At 42.7% G+C, this 22,023-nt stretch overlaps 1 protein-coding gene across 1 annotated transcript in view; it reads right to left on the bottom strand.

Annotated features, from left to right (window-relative positions):
- The window catches only part of prom1a (prominin 1a), a gene marked incomplete at both ends in the record, with an annotated part of 60,962 nt that extends 39,742 nt beyond the window's left edge, over positions 1–21,220 (bottom strand). Inside the window, one exon of the mRNA XM_079167289.1 lies at positions 20,992–21,220. Within this exon, the coding sequence (XP_079023415.1) occupies positions 20,992–21,220 (229 nt within the window). The remainder of the gene's footprint in view (positions 1–20,991) is intronic.
- Between the last annotated feature and the right edge of the window lie 803 nt (positions 21,221–22,023).

The raw sequence follows: 22,023 nt of genomic DNA, 5'->3' as shown, positions 1-22,023 counted from the left end.
CCGGGCTCATACCTCGTTATTACGGCTGTTTAGGAAGAGATGAGCTTATCTTTTTAAAGCAGTCGCGTCTAATTGCCTTTATTTAAACATTTATAAATGCAGGATTATTTGACTGAGAGGGCGTTTAGTTTCTCAGTCAGTCTTCCTCACACTCGTATGATTCCACGCTTGACCTGTCCGGTTCAACCACAGACTGGTTGTTACAGAACTAGAGCAGGTGCAGCTCAGGTGCCTTGCTTAAGGGCAGTTTGACGGTTGTTACAGTAAGCAGGGTGAAGGTTGTGATGCACTTTTTCCTGCCGGCATTTTCGCACCAAGTTCGTAAAAAACACAAATCAACTTTATAGGTCAACCTGCAGTCCCAGTTTTCCAGCTTCTGGGTTAGTTCCTCCAACAGTCCGTCACTGTTGTGTGTTTCAGCACTGAGCTGTAAACCGATCCGAGCTTTGAGAGGAAAATAAAGCCCAGCGAGCCGAGCCCAGCTATCGTTTTGTCTTGTCGCGTTGGCCCTTTTGTGTGCGTTACAAAGACGCTCCTGACCTTGTAGGGAATACAAACTGTAACGATGGTAAACAAGATCTCTACAACTGCACAGTCAGCCTTCAGGCCCAAACATTGCAGTGATATATGTCAACATACGAGAAGGGCTGCTTCAGATTTGTGCCGACCTCACTGAAAGGCAGACGTTAGGAAGAGCGAAGTATCGGCTCTAAAAGAGGACGATTGAAACACAGAGAGACAGATCGATAGCACATTACTGTCAGCACTTTTGGGGAATATATATCTAGTGGAACAAGTATTCTGGTACGATTTCAATGATTGCTGATCCCGTCTCCTCTGAATTAAATACATATCGCATGTGTTGCTTATTTTATGGTCAGAATGTCAGAAAATAGGACCCATAAACTGTAAAGTTTTGTTCTAATGAGCTCGTGTGGTGTTCGTATACCACGGTAAGAAGAGCAGGGCGGAGAGGATGGCTGGGCTTTTGGTCTTCTCGTGCTTCCAGTCAGCTTTTAATCTTCAATATTTAATCAAGACCTTAACTTCCCCCGACATTCACCGAAGGGCTGGCTCCCAGAAGCAATTTAAAGCGTGATCCCGGGCGCTTATACGAAACATGTTCGTCAATGCAAATTAGTTTTGCGTTAACCAAATTGATAGGAGACACTTTTTGCAAACCCAAAACGTCGAGTCAACCCACTCGGAGTGAGAGAGGAAAGATGAGGCGGCTCCAGTCTGACTGAGAATGAATAAACGAATGAACGGCAGGTTGATTTCCAAAGAAACAGATCGACAGCTGAAGAGGCCGTAGGAGAGATATCTGCACGAGCAAAACTCCCAACGTCTGAAAATATAATGAAGTAAATGAGCTTGTCACTGCTGTAATCGCAAGGAATAAAAGAAGCAGTACAGGATGGAGGGATATAAGAGACGGGAGGGAGAAAGAAAGGACAGCGGAAGATCAAACACAGAGGGATGAGAGAGGAGTAAACCAGGAGAGGTGAGAGAGAGAAAAGCACCAAGGCGAGAGGGCTGGATTGGATCCAACCTCCGTTTCTAGTGAGAGGCGTCTAATCCCTCTCCATGAACGAAGAGCTCACTCGTTGCTCGTTTCCACCCACGTTAACCCCCCCCCCCCCCCCCCAGCTCTGCTGCCACTCGTCATTTAAAAGGCACATTAAATGTGTTTGTCAGGACGCTGTGGCCTTTAACCCCCGCTGAGCTCACCTGTTGTTTGTTATAATGACACTATCATAGTTTCAGAGGTCTCCGCTGGATTGTAAACCGCTCTCTCAGCAACAATGCACATACAGTAATGAAAACATTCACGCAAATGTCTGAGTGAACAAATGTAAATGCGTAGCAGAGGCCAGCTCCGGTAGCTTCTGAGCTCTGAACCAAATCGAAGTGGAGGTTTTTTTATAGCAGACTTAATGAAGCTTTGCAGGGAGCTCGAGATAAAGCCGAACCTGGTGAGATGAATTTTTCATCAGTTTCACTAGAAGGGAGTCGCCCGCCCAGAGGAATCCAGCCGGCCTCTATCTCAGTTTGGCTGCCGGGTTTCAAAATAGCAGAGGAAGGAGCTACCTTGATGGCCATGAACACTTTGTTCCAAGGTTTCCCAGGGTGCACCTGGACCAGAACTTTATTCTCACCAAGGTGGCTTCATAAGTAGTGCAATTACACGGTTTCTATGTTGTTTGGGTCAAGCTACAGTTGAATATTTGGTTTGTGGCGTTGTTTTGAAGTTGGTACGGTTGTGAACCGGCGTCTTAGTAGAACATGAGCTCAGCATGTTTATTCAACAGTTTTTGGTCGATCCTTCGTGATTTTGACAGCAGGGAGCCAAAACAAATCAGATTCCAGTTCATGTAACCTTATCTTAGCATCTGCATGGATTCCTCCAACACAAAAATGAATAGCTTAATGTGATCAGCCCAGAATGCACTTAATTGATTACATTTTTATTGTGCTTTGCTTTCCTTCTGTCTGCCGGATAACAACATTCTTTTCTATGTGCTCATTAAATGCGTTTTTCCTGTAGTTGGTTCAAACACACAGCTCACATATTGGACTGACACCTGCATTGAGACGACCGCATCGATTTGAGTTTGATATTCAAAGCAAAGGTTATTTATTTACACCACTCATCATAGCTACTGTTTACTCTTCTAGTCCTTCTGCAGAGATGGAGGAAAAGAAAGAGCTTTCTAGAAGTAGGATCAAATAACATGTCTACATAATGAGAGGCTGCTGTCTGTGAGGATAACAATCAAACTTGGAAAAAAAACAAAAAACATTTTTAACCCAAGTAAAGTGTGAATCATAAATCAGATTCTGATTATATTATTTATTAATTTAGGTTGTGATTGATTGCAATTGGAGCCAGTTTTCACTTTGTATTAAAGAATCTAAACTTCCACAGAAACTTCTTTGTAAGCTCCAAACAGTTGTTTTTTTTACAGAATACAGTGCTTTCACCTCATCTTACTCCTCCTTATACATCCACTTTTCATGTAACCATCACTTTATATCGAAAGTCCAACCATAATTTGCCATATTTATGATCATAAACTTTTAAAATCTGACACTATGAAACAACTAGTTGATTAATTGAATGACAGAAACTCAATTGATGATTATTATAATTGTGAAGTCTTTTTACAGCAGAAATGTTTTGTAAATAGAAAAGATATTGTAATTTGAATATATTTTGGTCGGACAAAAGAAGCATACTGAAGATGTCATTTTTTTAGACTAAACAATTAACAGATTTATTAATTTTTTTATTTTCTTGTTTAATCAGTACACAAATACTCATTATTTGAAATCCCACAAAGATTAGAAACAAATGAAATGGGAGTTGGTGAAAGTAATTGACAGCTGCCATGTATTATATTTGCATACAATACAACTTGCATAATAACTGTATACTGTACAATAAGACTTTGTGTTTAATTTGTTAATTAAAGAGATACAAGAGCAACATCATCACAGCTAACAAACTGCGATGTGTGACCGCTAATCCTCCCAGCAGCCCCTCTGGGTGTCCGTGGAGACAAAGGCGATTAATGCCGTGGATTACATGATTTAACAGAAGTGTTGCAGACTCCGCCTTCACTGACTGAATACAATAAACACACACGTCCGTCTATGAGGAGCAGCAGAAACACACACAAACATCGAGTTACCATACAACCCAAAAAAGAGCATCGTTTTACTGATATTTGCTCTCAGCATGCTTTCTATAAAAAAGATATATTACCATGTGGACCAAGATGTTTAGCATAATATACGTATCATATTGTTTCTGTTCAGTGATGTTTATGTTTTTGAGTCTTTCCATTGTTTGATAGAATTCCTTTACAGTTTTTGTTCTCATGACCGTAGTTTGCACAGAGTGGGAGGGGAAGAAGGATGTGTCTGTTATGAAGCGGTGAGTGTAACCAATAGGACATCCTGTGGTTGTTATTGAATGACTGACCTTTGTAAAGGCTGCGCTGACGCTGCATGAGCTATTCAGGAATATCATGTATCATACCGTCCATGAGAAGCCAATAACCCCGTCCCTGTGGGAGATTAAAGCCCTTCTTTTTTCCTCTAATAAATGTCACACAAAACAGGTCCGATTGACAATGAGGCTGCCTGGAGGGGGGTCAGACGAGTGATGAGTGTTGAAGGGCGCACAAAGCACTTTTCCCACTATGGTGCTGAAAAGAAAACAGATTTCTACTGAAGCTCGGTTTTAACCTTTCCCTTCTCTGCCAGACAAGCACATACTCCGTCTCTTCTACTTGGTTCAGTCACCGCTGTGACTTTGATACTCAGGCGTTCCCTCTTCTAGCCGGTAATGTTGTAAACCTGGGAATCTGAACCTCATCTGCAGCAGCTGCGCTCGCTCTAAATCAATTTGAAAAGAAAAAGCCCTGTGAAATTGCAAAAATGTATCTTTGTTAGGCCGTGCGTGACACTCCTTTAGATGGCATCTTCATCCTGCTGCTATATAAAGACAGCACAGCATAATACCTGCACTGTGAAGATATATAACTGTTATATTTCAGTCAAATTCTTTACATCTGGTGATTCTATAATGAAATCCACTTTGCCAGCTATGAGAAGCCTCTTTGTTTTATGATATACTAGATATCAAGTCGATATCAAGCAGTTTGTAAATACTGTTTAATACAGTTTAACACATAAGCTGAACAAACAGTGATGAGGATCCCCTAAAAGAGGACGCCATGAATAAACGATGTGCAGTTTAAAAAAACCAAATATCAAAATCAATGCAGCAGAACCAGACAGATTGTGTTTTTTTATTCCATGCAATTCTTCTTCCTTGTCCAAACCTGGCCGAGCTCTAGTTTATAGTGTTTACTAAATCATTCAATCATTCCTGTTTGTCAGTAAGAGCGATAGTTAAAACCGGCGTACTGCAGGAACTGGAATGGGAGCGGAGCAAATCTTACAGACGAGCGCTGCTTGCTGCTAGACGCTGTTAATGCTGCCGGTGTCACAACTGAAGCTTATTTTACGTCCTCGCCTATTTTAAGTTGCTCTGCATGAGAAAATGTAGAATCTGCAGAAAGTGTAAAAGAGGAAGAGACGGAGGTAAAGACTTGGCAGCTTGATATCACAAATGGCGCACAGCCAGGTAACACGCCATTTTCTTAAGTCATGTCTGGAGTCCTCACTAGGACTGCCTATGTTTTAATGCTAAGAAAGTTAGGTGACTTAATATGAAGAGCGAGAAAGTCTTTGTGTGTAGGAGGTCGGGGTGGTCAGGTCAAACAAACACAGGACTTTCACCAAGGAGACCGCTGTTCCCGTTTGAAACTAAAAGTCAACTGTTGACGTATTTACGTATATGTAACTTAAATTACGTAACAAACATACTTATTCAAACCCAAACCTAACCAAGTAGTTTTGTTTGAATTCACAACGTTAACAGCATGTTTAAAACTGTGACGTGTTGGGAATAAGAACGGGAAATAATTCACTGTTAGGACAGAAAGATGGATCGATACATCGATTAGTAAATAGATGCATAAGTGATAGTTAGGTGGAAAGATTTAAAGACAAAGACATGCTGTCTGTGCTGTATTTACTGACGGCAGTGTGGCTGGAACTAAAAGGGGGAAAGAATTCCAATCAACTTGCTCCAGAAGCCAGCAGCCGAATCAACAAAACTCTGATATTCCCCCTCCTAAGCCCCGGCAGTTGTCTGTGACACCGTTGCTAACAGGCTTATTACAAATATAAATAAATAAGTAAGGAAGTAAGCCTGGCCGTGGGGATACACTTCCACAACCACAAAAACTTCCTTCAGCCCTGCTCCGCTTGTAAGGCACAACAAAGCAGACAGCCGGTCAGGGATTTATTTTTTATTTTCCTGAACAGAAGCTACGTAGACGCTCCCTCACAGAGTTATCTGAGGACACGCACTGAAACCGGGAGAGAGCTTTATTCAGCAGTTGTAACACTGATGTTTGGCCTCTTTGTAGCTTTAATGCACAACATTTTCATATACATTTATTTAAAGTCGATATAATCAAAATGTTTGTATTAACAATGGATAAATGACTACATGTATGAGATCTCTGCAGTTTCCCTCAGCTCTACGGAGTGTTTTGGCGTCTTTCGGCTCATTGTTTTGGTTTTACAGCCCACAACTTTAACTGGTTCAGTCTCACCACTCGCATCAGCGTTGTTTCCAGATACAGCAGTTAGCGACTAGCTGGTGAACAGAGTGGAATATTTAGCCGCTAAGGAGCCAGATATTCACCCCCAGGAGTGTGTGAGAACAAAAACAGAGTTAAAGGAGAGTGAATATGAACAGAAAAACAAGCCTAGATTAATGCTAATGTTGCTCTGGATCTCCTGCATGCGTATGAAGGCGACTGATCACTAACACGTTTGACTTATCAACTTATCTTTTGTGTTTACAGCTTCTTTCTGCAGCCCCCAAGTCACCAAAATACCATTAAATGCAGATTTGAGTGGGATTTGAGTGGGCCGAGTAGTTTTTACAGTTTATTCAACAAAAGTCAGGCAGGTCTTCTTCTTAAACACAAGACGCAACTCTGGTTTGTTTGGAATAAACAGAATAGTAACCAAGCAGAAGAAAAGGAAACTTGAACTTAAATTTGAATGAAAAGAGAAATCAATTAGAGTACCACCTCCGCTTTTTGGCAGCATTTAGAGCTCTGCGACCAAAGTTAATATGTGTAATTAAACAGAAGATTTCAGCTTTAATAACGGCATATGTCACGGCAGTATGTTTAGCCTTTTGACACCTTCTGGAGGTGTCGTGGCAGCCTCGAGGCTGTGATCACACACCAGGCTTTTCTCAATGTCGAGCAACAGAAGGAGCTGAAACCATGCCAGGGATATTTCGTCATCCTTGTTGCTATGCAACAAAAAAAGTTTTTCAGTATTTTTAGATAATGGCTTTTCTTTCTTTTTGTTGTGTTTTCTAGAAAAGTCTTTACTAGAGTGGAACAAAAGGAGACAAACAAGACAGATGGAGAGATGATAATTATGCATCTACAGTCCTCATTATTCACTGAATACACTACATCTACAAGACATGTACAAACACAAAGCGTGCATTACTACAGACTGAAAGTCAGAATATCTTAACATCTGCTCTATCGATTTTAACCACTGTGTGCGTAATGAAGAGACTACGGCCGTGGTTGCTATTGTCTTTTCAATGTGACTTTTGTGATGTAAAACCCATAGACACTTCTTATATCATAAGAAGCTTTCTGGTCTGTTTGACTCTAAATGGACCATAATTTACTCAATGAACATCATGCTGTATTGAAGAAGACTTGAAACTAGAGATTTAGACCATAAACTCATGTTTACTGAGGTAATAAATCAAGAGAGAAGTAGTCATTTTCTCATAGACTTCTATACAACCAGAGGAGTCGCCCCCTGATGGACATTAGAGAGAATGCAGCTTTAAGACACTTCAGCATCGGCGTCACTCTTCATGACCGGAGGTTGCAGCCTGCTGTCTTTTTTGACTGTGATTTGCAATATTTGAGTGGAATAATGCTTTCTACATTACTATTCTGATTTTTGTTGAAAAACATGTTAAAATGATTATGGTGCGATTTATGTGGAGATCCGTAACAAACAAAGATGTTTTCTTAGGTCTGTAGATTATTATGTGTATCCCACATTAACCTGATAGTACTTGGTTTAATTGGTCATAAACATTAATAAATAGGGAGTGTAAACTCTGATTTGGTGGGTTTTTCCTCCACTAGATTGATGGTTTCATCAGATCCGGTTTTGCTAAATGTCTTCCAGTGAATGTTAGTGAATTGACATTTAACTGAAATGTTTCTGATAAAGGACAGCAGGCGTGTGTGTGTGTGTGTGTGTGTGTGTGTGTGTGTGTGTGTGTGTGTGTGTGTGTGTGTGTGTGTGTGTGTGTGTGTGTGTGTGTGTGTGTGTGTGTGTGTGTGTGTGTGTGTGTGTCTCTCGACTGTTCGTATCAGAGATAACTTCCCATGAGCTTAGTGCAAAAACACCTCCGCGCAAGGTAAACACTCTTGTTACCATAGAATCTGTAACTATGGAGAATGAGAGAATCAGGCTCAGCTTTACACAACCAACAGCCAGGAGGACACACACACACACACACACACACACACACACACACACACACACACACACATAACTACAAAGTGGAATGGAATTTAATTTAAAACAGTTTTTTTTCTTCTTTTACCTTAATGACTTGGTAACAGTGTGACTACCGGTGACATTTGCAGGATTAAACTGAAGTTGAGAGGGTGAGAGAGTGAGAGGGTGAGAGTGAGAGAGTGCCTCCTTCTTTTGTACCTACGATGGTGTAACTAATAAGAAAGGTATTCGTTGGTCTTAACCTGTATCAGAGAGTTATCCCTCACATTTCAGTCGGTTGTGTTCTCAGCCTTTTGTTAGATATTGATGTTAATGCATCACACGAGACAGACACTTTCCATCTGTGTACATACAGTAAATGTATGCGAGTGGGTGTATGAAGAGCACTTAGTTGAGTATACTGCTGGAGTCCCACATTCCACTTAACTCTGTTTCCACACAGGAGCCACATGAGTAGCACACACATAACAACCTAACATCCTCGTCTCTTATCTGCTCACATGCGTGTTGTTGTGCTGTAAATACAATCCGGTCTGCAGATTCAGTATGTAAATAAACTTGACAGCCTCCCCTCAAGTGGAAATCACATTGATGGGTAGAAATGCATGACAGAGGGAGACACACACACACACACACACACACAGATAAAAATAAATCTGGGCGACATGGCAACAGACGGTAATAAAGACTGATATGTTGCACAGGGACTTCAATCTGCAGTCTTATCCACTGACTACGAGAAATGCAATATGAATCCTGTGTACCAAGGCTCTGAATGATAAACACAAAGTGGACCGATATGCCCGCATAGATGTAGTCTGCCGTGTGTCACACTGTGTAGTTCAGTAGGATGATTAGTATTCTACAGACGGCTGTTCATAAACAGTACTAGTAAAGACTTTAATCTGTTCAGTTCAGAAAGTACAATGAAGAAGTGGTGCTCTGGTCTCGTTACATATTTATCTACGTTGACATTTGTTTCAGGCTTCCGGCTCCTCGGTGCTGATTTAAGTGGACTGGACAACCTGTTAGATCTTGAGAACAGTGAGACGAACATCATCCAGGTTTAACAGGTAAATGTGGGACGCCTACACACTGTTCTATCGGGACATACCATAGTTTACCTTTATGTCTCAGAGCTCAGCTTCATGCTGAAGGTGTTCCTCATGGAATGCATTTAAATACACCAATAGGCATCATATGCCTGGTTCAGTCTACACATTATCAGCCCCATTATAGCCCGATACTGCTATAAAGATAAAGCTTGCAGCTCGTCTATTTTTTGTTTACATTGTTGTTCCTGGAAGTTAGTTACCAGCACCTCCTTCCCCATGACGTTACTTCGAGCTTTGACTTGCTGTGGAGTTGACATTATTTTAATGTGCTGTACATCTAGTACATAAAAGGAGTGGGAAATCCAGTAAATCAACATTTTTAGAAGCCACATCGCCCATCCAAACACTCACCAGATCATAGTTTTCTCCTAACTGTTGAACGGTGAGCTTTCTAAAGCGCTCTACTCTTAACTGTTAGGCTAAGAAGTTATTTAGGAGTCCAAGGACAAAAGGCCAAGCCGTCTGGTCAGTGCGCTGACCTCCGGACAGACAGCCAAGAGGATTGTTTCTGCGGTGTGGCCTGCTGGTAAACAACGTCCCAGATTACCACCAGATAATCGAGGCTGAAGCAAGGTTGCAAAGGTGACAATGACGGACAGGAAGTGTGTCCTGCTGACCAATCCGACGAGACAATCTAACATCTGACCGGCCGACAGTTAACGTGAGGAAAGGAGACGTGTTATTAGATTCTCTAAAGCAGAACTTCCTCAAGAGAACCGCACAAAAAAAGCTCATTTTATCCATTTAGATGGTGTTATTATCACACATACTTGTGCAAAAGACGGAGAAGCTTTTGTGCTTTTCTTGTACCAAATGTGTAAACTAGACAGTCGCTGGTTTAATTCCCTGCTCCAACAATCATGATGAACTCAAACAGCACTCATAGTTTCTCATGTGATGAAGTCAACCAGATCTGTTCGGGAATGACCCTAAACACCTTATCATCAACGCTACCGTTGCTCGACGGAGCACATCTTGACACGCAGCTTGTCATTGTGAGCTACATCACGTGACACAACCATGTTCCTCCTCTTCAGGGGAAGCGTCTGTTCACCGCTGAGTGACGGCTACAAACATCTTGTAAAGAGGTATGACGAGCGTCACTGGGGCTAAACGGCACGTTGGCAGAGGAAGGCCTTTTTTTTTAAGAGTAGTCATCTGCGGCGTTGGCAGGCTTGACCCCCCCCCCCCCCCCCCCCCCCCTCTTATCACCACACATCTGCAATTTCAACTCGGCACGTCCCCGGAGTCGCCTCGCAGCGGGCACCACTGCACCCGCCAATGAAGCGGAAAGAGGGGACACAGGACGCATGACTTGCCGTCCATTGAGCAGGACTGAGCCGCTCGCCTCTCCTGCTTGGCTTACCAGGCCTGACCCAAATAGGACGTCCCCCGAATGAGACACAGCTTTAGCAGCACCCAGGGAAGTGGCAGCTCATACACGGACGCACCGACTATTTGTTTCTTTTCTCTCTCCTCTGTCTTGGTTCTTTAAATAAGCTGATCTTCGCAGCCTTCTCTCGCTCCAGCGATCTCTTGATTTTGGCCTCTACCTGTGCTTTCACTCCGCCCGGCTTTGCCACTTTTCTCACCTGCTCCGTCAGATAGCTGTGAGCTTAAGCTAATGGCGGCATTATAATATTACCATGAAATGTCTCAAACTTTAGGCAATCTTAATGCCATGGCTCTTATCTCCCACTTACTTAGTGTGCTGATATGCCAGCTCCTGGTGGAGCAAGCTGTCTGAATGAGATGCATCCCTTTCCTCTGTGGCTTGTTAAGTCTATTGATCTGCCGCTTCCCCTTTTTACAGTGAGAAAGCACTTCAACCCTGAAGCTCAGTGGCACAGTGAACGGCCTGTCACTGTTTAGATGTGTCATGCAACGCATTGTGATGGAGTTACGCGGTGTCGCTTGAGTGTCTTAGTACATCTTGACCAAAACTTTATCAGTAAAAGAAGCATGTCCAATTATAAAAGCTTTTGTTTGAAGCACTTTCTATCCCTTCACAACCACTGTTTTTAGTTATTTGAAAGCAGACAAAGGGGGGGTCTCTGAGTCTGTAACAAAGCTCGTCTTGGGTTCTCTTTTGGGCAGTAAAAATAAAATATACAAAAAAAAGGAAACCGTAGTACTGGCAAAGTATAGAGGAAATCCAGGCCCAGACACCAAACCAACATCTAAGGTCTGGCGGTAACGAAAGCTAATTATTGTGTCGCCTCTAGTCGCATGTGTCTTTGCCAAAAAGTTGCATTTGAACACACCGCAAAGACTAAAGACTGATTATGCAATAAAGAAAACATTCATAATAATATCATATTTCATTTCTGCCAATAGATCCCCTAAATACTACACAGCTGAACAGATCCGTGTGTTAAAGGCTTGTGAGAGGCACAACATGCTGTTTATGTGACTACAGAGGGATTTTACAGCTCATGCACTGATGTTACACACATCTGAACTCTTGACTCTTTGATGGTCTCATTACTAAACAAGCTAGCTTGAGAGCCATGGCACTCATAAAGAAACGTTTGATGATCCCATAAACAATAACGAGCTCACAAGTAGTGGTTCATGTAAATGGAGACATAATAGCTTAATGGGCTGTAATTGCTTAATAAAACTACTACAGATTTAACGGATCCATAGTTTAGGACGAGTCCTCAGTTTACAGCTGATTTAAATGTCACATAAACGGTTCTCTCCTTCTCCTCTGTCTTTTATTGGACCTGGGAAACATGGAATCCTCAGCAAGATCGTTCATCAGTTGAAGGTGAGGGAAGCTTTTCCACTTTGGAAATGGATGGGAGACGTTAAACCCGCCTGTCCGCCACCATCTTAACTCTCCAGTGAACCTTTGTGATGCTCAGCTGCGGCCTGTCTGTAGCCGTCTCCTTCATTAAATCGATATCTCTTAACACAGGCATGTGTCGGTGACGTCGTGCTCATTTTAGGGAACGAGAATGTGTCATCAGGTGTTCTTGGGATCGTTAGTGTTTTTTATTATTTAAATAATCATTTTGGATTGAAGCGCTGCTATACAGCTGGCCACCTCGTCTGGCTGGCTGAGCCTTCAGAAAGACTAATCCCAGATTTGTGGATCAATTTCAGGAGTAACAACATGTAGCCGAAGGCTATTTTGATATCTTTTCACAGGACTGTAGCTGCGGGCGAGGAATTAAAGAGCCGTACAATGTTTCTTTTTGTGTTCTGATTATGCAGCGTGATCTTCTCCCACAAAGCTCGGGCAGCCGCAGCTTAAATGTGAAAGAAGCCGGCGTGCGACGAGAGCGTTACCGGTTTATATCTTTCAACCTGCGAGAAAAACCTCTGAAAAGCATTTCTCTCTCCGTTAACAACCAACAGCCGAATGCAACACAGCGTCCCATTTATTCTAAAACACAACAACACAGATAATTGGGAGATTATCATCCTCTACCACACAAGGTTTTTATGACAATAACACACATCAACATGTGCAAGCTGCAAATCATGTTATCTATCTATTAATCTGATATTTTGTGATCAATTTATCAATAATTAGACGATATAATGCCAGTTAATACTGAAACAGCCCATCACACTTCATAGGACTTCATATTGAATTTTCTGTTGGTTCCACAGTCCAAAATACAAATATATTAAATTCACAATGATTCTCATTGATATAGTTCAGCTTTATGCATCTACTTCACGAATTAACACACATGAGGGAAAAACTGTAGGATAATAACACAAAATCTTGGAGTTTTCCACCACAAAAAAGGAATAAAAAGATAAATAAAAATACATGCTATAATAAGTTAGTAATAAAATACAGGAAGTCAACGTTTTGAATCGCCATCTCATCTCAGTTTTGCCTCCTCATGAGTATTGTTTTTGTCTACCATAGCCTTTAATATATTTCTCATTCTGTGAGAAATTAAGTTTTGAGGTTTCTGCCACACAGAACACACACACACACACACTGCTATCCAACCAGTAGTCAATACAACAGGATGTTTGAGGCGAATATAATCGAGCAAAACTCAAAGTATCAGAATTGCCTGCACCGTGTAATCCTACTGAGGTGCAGAAATCCATTCATAGTGCACGCCGCTCTTCATCTGCAGTCGAGTTTCATGAAATTTCACGAGATTATCCTGATGCCAAACGGAGAGAAATGGTTTTTAGAATCTTCAACTAGAGCTTGTCAGAAGCCAGCAGTGAATGATCTAATAGTAGTGAATGTGTGTTTGAATGATAAGCAGAGCATTGGAGCGTAGAGTTTATCCAGCATTTCTCGGGTATGTATTTTGTACCACATAATAAAATATCTGTAAATATGAGCAGTAAGATGATGTGTGTCGGTTCTGTACGGTTTCACCTGCGACGGCCTCCTCACCTCTGTGCAGCAGTGACACATTGCCTCTAGTAATCAGCTGGCTTTATGTTGCAGGCCAGTGGGGCCGTTAGTGGTGCCGAGGGCCGTCACTGTCAGTGCAATGATGTGACTGCATGTGACGGCTCAGAAACACTGCAGAGGAGCCACACACGTCGCGCTCTCTGTCGTGAAGATGCTACTACAGTATGACTGGGTCATGCTTGTGAAGATGCAACATTCATAATCAGTTTATTTATAGAGGGATGGGTTTGCTTGGATTCACAATTGCATATCGTAAATGCATGTTCTTTGTTTATATCACACATTTCAGGATTTGTGAAAGATCACGATGTCTGGTTGGTTTGATACGTAATTAGATGTCATATTAACCGGCCTTTTGTGCTTCTCATAATTTTCTAGTTCAGTAACAGATGGAAGCTGAGAAAAGTTTAAAATATTGAGGACATCGACATATTTGTGCCGTCGGCCTCAAGGCAGCGATCCAATCCTTCAGAACAATGGAAAGCAGCAACATGCTCCCATTTTCAGGATGTGCGGACGACCAACACGCTTAAACACCAGCAAACATTTGAGACTAAAATGTAAAAAAGAAAAAAGAATCCATCAGGGTTTGATCATTAATGGGAACGTAAATATTTTCCATGTGTGTCGGCTCATGTTGGCCACATTTCAGCCTGCCTGAAGACAAACACATGAAAATATAATATGCATTGACAATGTTTTGATATTAAGAAGCGAGACTGTCCTCTCAAGACAAACGTCTAAGGAAGCTGTTTGTTTCTCCATTTCCAGCTGACAGTCAATGCTACTTTATTTTGCCAAAGACCACAACTGTCCCCTAACCTTAACCATATTGTTGTTATTGTAAAACAATTGTATAATGTACAGCTGCGGCTTTACTTGCTATGAATAGGAAGAAGCCACCCACACCAGTGAGTAATGGTCAGTGGAAGAGCAACACAGTGTTGGTCATTCAATTATGAACGAGAATACCTCACAGCATTAGAGTCTGCAGCTGTAACTACAGTCTAACTCGCAAGTACCAAGAGGACGGCCTGAGGGCCAGAGTGAAACTTTTTGGGTTCTGTTTCAAAAGTAAGACATTCACATTTACACTGAAGCTTGTATCAGCTCTGGAACCACATAACGCTAACCCAATAAGAGAAGAGTCCAGAGATTACAGATAAAAAAAAGTTATTAAAAGAGCATCGGTCAATTGTATATTCATGGATGTTACGATGATGCAAGAGCCAGCATTACTGTGTTGAAGTGAACAAAGTAAACAAATTAATTATTTAACTTTATGGAAATCACTACGGTTAAACTTCTAATTGCATTTGCTAATTTGCCGCAGAAAAAAGCTTAATTATGGACGGTAATCCTCAGTAACATGTTTCATTTTTTCATGCTCAACAACAGATTCTATTGAGTTACTGAAGCTATTTTAAATAGAGACTAGTGTGAAGCTCAGTTCAGGATTTCGGCTTTCTGTTACCACCATGATAACTTGTAACGTACGACCTCAAAGGTTACCTACAAACCGATATGCAGTGTCTTTTTGTCCCGTTGTGTTTGTTTTTTCCCCCCCAGAGGGCTCTTGTGTGTCTGAATGCACCTTTAAACTCGACTCAAACTGACGATGCCATCTGCGACAAGCTGTCCACAGACTGCGAGTGTGTCTATATGCACAGTTCAACCTGACCCGACCTTTTAACCCTCATGCACCTTAAGCAACTGAGCTCCCGCTGCACCAACAACATCCTACTCAGCAGGACACGCACACATAACTTTGCAATGAGGGGATCTTGACAGAGACGTACACGCCTTTATTGAAATATATATAATAGAAAAACCAGACACCAGTCATCGTCATTGCAGCACACACGGTTCTGCAAGTCATTGCTATCCGCTTGTTTTTGATATTGTAAAAGGAGAAGTGATTCAGATCTGCCGGAAAATGTGTTGATTGCAAATGTAAGCCCTTTTGGGGGATGATCACAGCATCTAATGGTAAACTCCACAGATCTAATGGTAATCGCTGCCGGAGAAATCTCTAATTAGGAAAATGTTTGTAACTGGCTGAAAAATACTGAGTCATGACTGCGGTTCCCTCTTCCGACACCATCAACACTCCCACCTTTTTAAAAAATTTCCCCGTCCTCCACTGGGATGTTAAAAGCGCACGGTCAGCAGCACGGCGGCGCTCAGCGCGTTGCTCAAGGACACTTCGGCAGAGCAGATGCTTGCTGTCGTGGCGCTCGAGCGCCGACCTTCCAATTGAAGGACGCTCTCTTTAATCACTTTACCGCCATAGAGTAGAAGAACGCCGCCCGCAGCATCAACCACCATCCACACGCGCTACGACTGACCCGCCTGGTCTCTCCCGATTCATTATCCATCACCAGGTTGTTTTATTCTGGCTGTCTGCGTTCACCTCTAAAGTGAAGTGAAGTGAAATCCTGACAACCTTCCCCTCATCGTGAAAGAACTCTTATTTGGCTCCCAAATAAACATGTTGCCGAGTATACAATGCTGCCAAAATCACTGTTTGTTTCCATTTGTCTTCACCATCACTCGGCGGTTCTTGACATTTCTGCTTCGGCTGTAAAGTGCCAAAAGGCGCCGTGTGCAGACTAATCCACTGACAGTGATTCGCCACGCTCGTAATTTGGTTCTTGTTCAGTGTAATGGGCTATAATGATGTTAATAGGCTTTTTGCAAAAGATTATGAGTCAAATTATGATATGAAGTTGTAATTTGGAGAACTACAGTGTAGGAGTGTAAACAACGATTAGAGTTATTGTTTTGGATTCTTTAATAAACCTGAGTCTTTGGTTAATTGATCCATTCTAGGGTTTACTTGGAGGCCACGTTAAGTGGCAATAGACAACTTTTCAAACTACAAACTGTTGCGTTGCTCTCAAACAATGTTCACACTTTGTGATCGGTCTGATTCATATTTATTTATTACCCGAAAACATTATTTTTAACGTCCATAAATAAAGACACGCGATGCCTCTAAATGTCAGAGGCATCGCGTGTCTCTTCAAACCTCAACAACTTTGTGGAGGTCCACTATTAATTATGTGAAATACCCATTTAGTAGTTAAACAGTACGTATTTGTAGTCAACCTTAAATATCTTTAGTGATTTAGCAACATCAGATGGCTACATGTTCAATGTTAACTATCAAGGAAGGGAGGAAACTTTAATTCAGCAGCAGAAAACATTTGAGGTCTGAAGTGTGTTTGACTGAATTAAAACAGAATAGACAGAAGTTTGACCCTTATTCACCTCTGTAGTTGAAATGTATCTGCATTTAACGGTAAAAAAGCTTTTTTTTGGTGGATATTTATCCCTTTGAACATGAAAGACATCAAAACAAAACGTCTTCTACTTTGTAATTCCGGTGAATCTTTGATGCGCATCACAAAGAGCTTCGATTTCTGCTTTGTCCTTGGTTCAAAAATCTGTTGAAGGCTTCCTCTTCACTTCCTTTCATGTTCATGTGTCCTTCACTGAACACAACCAAAGCCCCATAATGCATCCAGACTCCCTTTTGATGAGCGTTAAATAACAATCATGGCCCGAGATCGTTTCACCTGAGATTGCTTCACCTCACTGGTGCAGCGAGACTTATTCATGGTGAACCAAAGCGCACCACGACGGCTGCCGTCTTGAATTGGTGCCAGACTTTCAGCCTCTGCCGTCTGTAGGTGTGGTGTCTCCTCGAGCGGAGGGAATACAGTCGCTAATGAGAAAACGCTTCCAACAGGGATCTGCTGCATGACGGTGGCTGGCAGCAGCTCCCAAGCCGCGCTCCCCCACAGGCGTGAAATGATACTATTCAAAGTGCAGAAGGAGCTTAAAGCACCTCTGTAAGCGATGGCTGATTAATTCAGAGACTTGGAAAAGTAAAAGTAAAGTTTAGTGTTTTTATTTGTTATTTTGGGGAGAGTCGTAGCTAAAGGTGACTGATGTGTGTCGAGCTAAAGTCACGTTTTAATCTTTGATCATTATGTTCTCCTTCGTGGTGCGACGAGCACAAACAGGATCACCAGATACAACCAAAGTTACAGCAATCAGCTGTCTCCCTCCTTGTATTTTCAACTTTCATCCACACACACTGCATGGGTGAATTAATAAATAATCAGCAAATAGGAATTTAAAGAGCTTCCCAACTAAACATCTTTCCATTCTGTTCTCGGACGTTGTAATTTATGGTGCAGAATTCTCTACCTACGAGATTCACTAGAAGAGAATAATAGCGTATTTATTAAGGCTTTAAATTCATTTAATTTAATCCGTCAGTGATTCAGCCTCAGAGAGAACAGAAAACACTCCTGTTCCTTCTTATCATTAAACTTCTTTACTCCTTCTCAGCCGTCTCACTGCTTCCTCTCGCATTAAAAGGTGTCTCTCGGGCATCGTGGCTCGACCCCTAAATGTCCGCTCATGTTTGAATAAAGCTGTAATCAAGATTCAGGTAACAGACACCAAAGTCTAGATGAAAAAACAAAACACATCACTTATTCAGCTTGTTGAAGCCTGCAAAGTTTTGTATTTCATCTCTGCAAAGCGCTAATGATCCTGTACATCAGTATTGGCAATTAGCAGTTGTGTGTTGGTGAGAGTTTGTGTAGGAGGGAGGGAGTGAGGGATTGTGGGTAGGTGTTATTGAGGCTTCCACACTGCAGCCAAAAGCCGTTGAAATCGGTAAAAGCGAACACGTCACTGTTCATTTGCTCGGCGTGGGCGTCGGTTGAAGACGTTCGATGCCTCTCCACTAATAACGCCTCCCACGAGCTGGGAGCCGGCTTGATGCAGAGAATGAACGCGCCGGTCGACTGCATCAAATGTTCACGAGATTATAAAGACGTTTCACAATGTGAGATGTCACGCAGCGACTGTGGAGGATGTGGTGATGGGGCGTCGCTAATTACACACCGACGGTTACAACAATATGTCATTGAGAGATCGACAGCTCGTTGGTTCCTGACTGTGTCACAATATGTTCCTTTTACCCCGAGGCTCATCCGTCCAGGTGGTGTTGAGGTGTGGAGATGTTGTAGGCGGTTAATACTGAACGCTGAGCTACATGTCTGTGGTGCATAAACCTCCTAAACCTTACTTGTTGATTTTTAAGAACTTTGGGTTTGCTCTAATATCATAGATCTGTTGACGTGCAATCTCTGTAGCTTGTCTGTTCTTTTTGAAATGTATTATCGGCACTTAAAGCCTGTAAACAGTAGAGAGAGATGCAACAAAGGTCACCAATCGCTTGAATCGGTGATGTTGTGGTTCATGTTTGGTGTCTTAACATCCAAATCACTGGGCGCCCAAATGAAGTCGATTATTGCCCATAAAAAACAAAACAGTAGTTTGACTAAGGAATCTCATATAAATCCATTTACAAGTTTATTTGGAGCTTTTCCTTAGTAAGAGGTGTTTGAGTTGGTATTTTGTCTAAAAATTATATTCGTGATATAAAATGTAAAGTTTGGAGCTTTAGGAAATCATCAACAAATAATTCTTCAGGTAATTGATCGATAATAGGCTGATTCCAGCTTTTCTTAACTGAGGTTTGCGGCTTTTCTTGTTTAATTATTTTAATTCAATATCTGTGGATTATGTTGATGTTATGTGAGATAACAGTCTGTTGGTTGATCGGTGCAGCTGGAGATGTTGCTCTGGGATGTTTTGTATTCTTCACTATTTTCTGACATTTTATAGACTAAACGATAATGAAACTAATACGTTGTTGCCATAATATCACAATAATGTCAAACGGATCTGTTCACTGTGAAATTGAGCGTTTTTATCTCTATACTCGTCTAGAAATGTTGCGGTTGAGTCCAAATGCCATCTTTTGATGGAATGTCAGAACGACTGACTATATGATGAACATCTCTTGTTAATTAAGAACAATTTTTGCCGTTTTTTCCCCTCAAGGATTCAGTGATTCATTAGTTACATGTGTGCTGGAAGAGGCTAACGCTGTAGTCAACCACAGGCTGAAGTGACATCCACCCATCCGCACCACCTCCAGTCACAAACCCCTGGAGGGGAAACTGTTCGCCCATTCGTTTTCTTCACTTGTCTTAAAGATTTTAACGCAATGTATGTAACGCCAAGTTATGTTTCCCAACCAACGGCGCGGCACAGAGGGACTTCCTGTTACGCGTTCTTATGGAGATGACAAGCTCTGCAAGTCCCACAGGGTTTACTGCAGACCTGTATTCATCCAGACAGACCTGACTGATCTCTGGATGCACCGTGCTAAATATCCAAGCGTTCACTGCTGCTATTAACCCCAAAATAATAACGCTTTCCAATCAAAGCAATGACACAACCAGAGCGTTTGTCTGCTGAACCGCTGCCTGCAAACCAACAGTTTCCACATGATGTCCTTCCTTTCCTTTGTGCATCATGTGGCGGTTTTGCACCCATGAATGAGTTCACTTCGCTGGGCAGAGGTCTGCTCTGTGGGATTAGGCCACGAGCCCCCGAGTGCTGGTGACAAACTGGAGACGAAAAGGCCAACAACATATGGAGCGGTGGCTTATGGGATTACCCAATTAACAAGGTGACTCAGAGAGCTGCTAATCTGCAAAATGTTCCGACGGAGTGTGGACACAGACTGTGACGCATGGAGAGGAGCCGCATATTTTCAGCATCCGAGACCCATGAAGACGCACCCTTCGTGTGTGTTTGTTTGTGTGTGTGTGTGTGGTACCCACTCCGGGTGTTTGGGGTCAGACACTCACTCAAGCAAAAATATGGTGTGCAAAAACGTCCACGGAGCACGTGATGCTGTCAGCGAGGGGCTCATTAATTGTAATTTTCCTGACATAAAGTGCGGCCGCAGGCAGAAACACCACCTTCCGGAGCGCTGTCAGCTCTGCGCGCAAATCAAAACGCGCGCGTGGCACGGGTGTGCGTGATGCAACAAATGCGCGAGTGGACACCTTTTTCGAGACAGGAGACAAACCGGATATCATCGGTTAGAACGGGCGCTGTTTACTCACAATCAATCACGAGAACTAATTTTATTAGCACATTTGCACGCAGAGTCTGGTGTGCGGATAACCAATCAGTCCTATTAGGGATCCGCTTTCTCACAGGTCTGAGTGGTAAATCCGATACATGCACGAGAGATAATAGTCTGTAGTAGCAGTTAATCACGAGTTAACCAATTAAATGTTTCCAAAAGTGACATTTCACAATCGCATCCCCTACAAATGTCACGCTGCTGCCGGTCTCCGCCGGATCCGCCGGGGATCTGGTCTCTCTGTTGCCCCTGAGAGACTGGATGAGCGCGCTTACCTTGCGGGAAAGCGTTGGGTTGCACCACGTAGAGGAAAGCGTGCACCATGTGGAACAGGATCCCTATCGGTCCCGGTTCGTAATGGGCCAGAGTCTCGTAAACTCCCGCAGGCACGTAACCGAAATCCAACTTTCCCGGGGGTGGCAGTCTCCGCAACTCCGGCTCTTGTTGGAGTTCTCCGGACGCCAAAAACACCCACAGCAGCAGGAGGATGCCGGTCTTCCACATCGCGCTGAGAGGAAACCTACAGACTCTCCGTCAGAACTGAGGTGAGAGAGCCAAAGAGCTGGAGGACGAGTGCCTGGGTTCTTGTCTCGAGAGTAGAAAGTGTCCCGGTGGATGGACCGCAGCTTTTTTTTTAAGTCCTGCTGCCCGCGGAGGGACTCAGTCTGAGCATCGTTGCCCGCGGTCTGAGGCTTCCAGACGGACGCAAACCGGGTTGATCTTCTCCGCCCGTCTCCGGTCTTCGATGCGTTCGGTCCCACCGAGATGAGCGCGCCTGTCGCTTCCACTCCAGCATCTGTGCGCACGGAGCTGCGCTGCGTCACGGGAGCGAGCGGGTGGGTGGGTGCGTGCGCGCGCCTCCGTCGCATCCATACGGGGAGGACTGGTCCCGAGAGAAGCGCTCCTCCTGCCGGGTAGAGGTGGGTGGAGATCAGGGAAATAGGAACATGTTGTATCTCAATATCTGATGTACAACTTCAATGTACATAATGATGAAAGAAGTATTCAGAGCCAGTACTTCAGTCGCAATACCACCGTGTGAAAATGTAACTCCTCCAGTCATAATTTCACCCAAGTAAAAGCATGAAAGTATTATCATATATAAATACTCCCTATGGAGACAGAACACCCCTTTCAGTGTGTTATACTATCATATAATATGATGTATTAGTATCACTGATGCAGTAACATGTGAGCAGATTGGTCGAGGTGGAGATAATTTCAATTGAGCTAACTGTTTATTTTAATCTATAATACAAATGTATAGTATTTAATAAGCTGATCATGTTTTACATGTAAAAATTTAA

The sequence above is a fragment of the Pholis gunnellus genome (genome assembly GCF_910591455.1).
Source record: "Pholis gunnellus genome assembly, chromosome: 10".
NCBI lineage: Eukaryota > Metazoa > Chordata > Actinopteri > Perciformes > Pholidae > Pholis > Pholis gunnellus.
The sequence above is the reverse complement of the archived record's forward strand: the minus strand, read 5'-3'. Positions and strand labels throughout refer to the sequence as shown.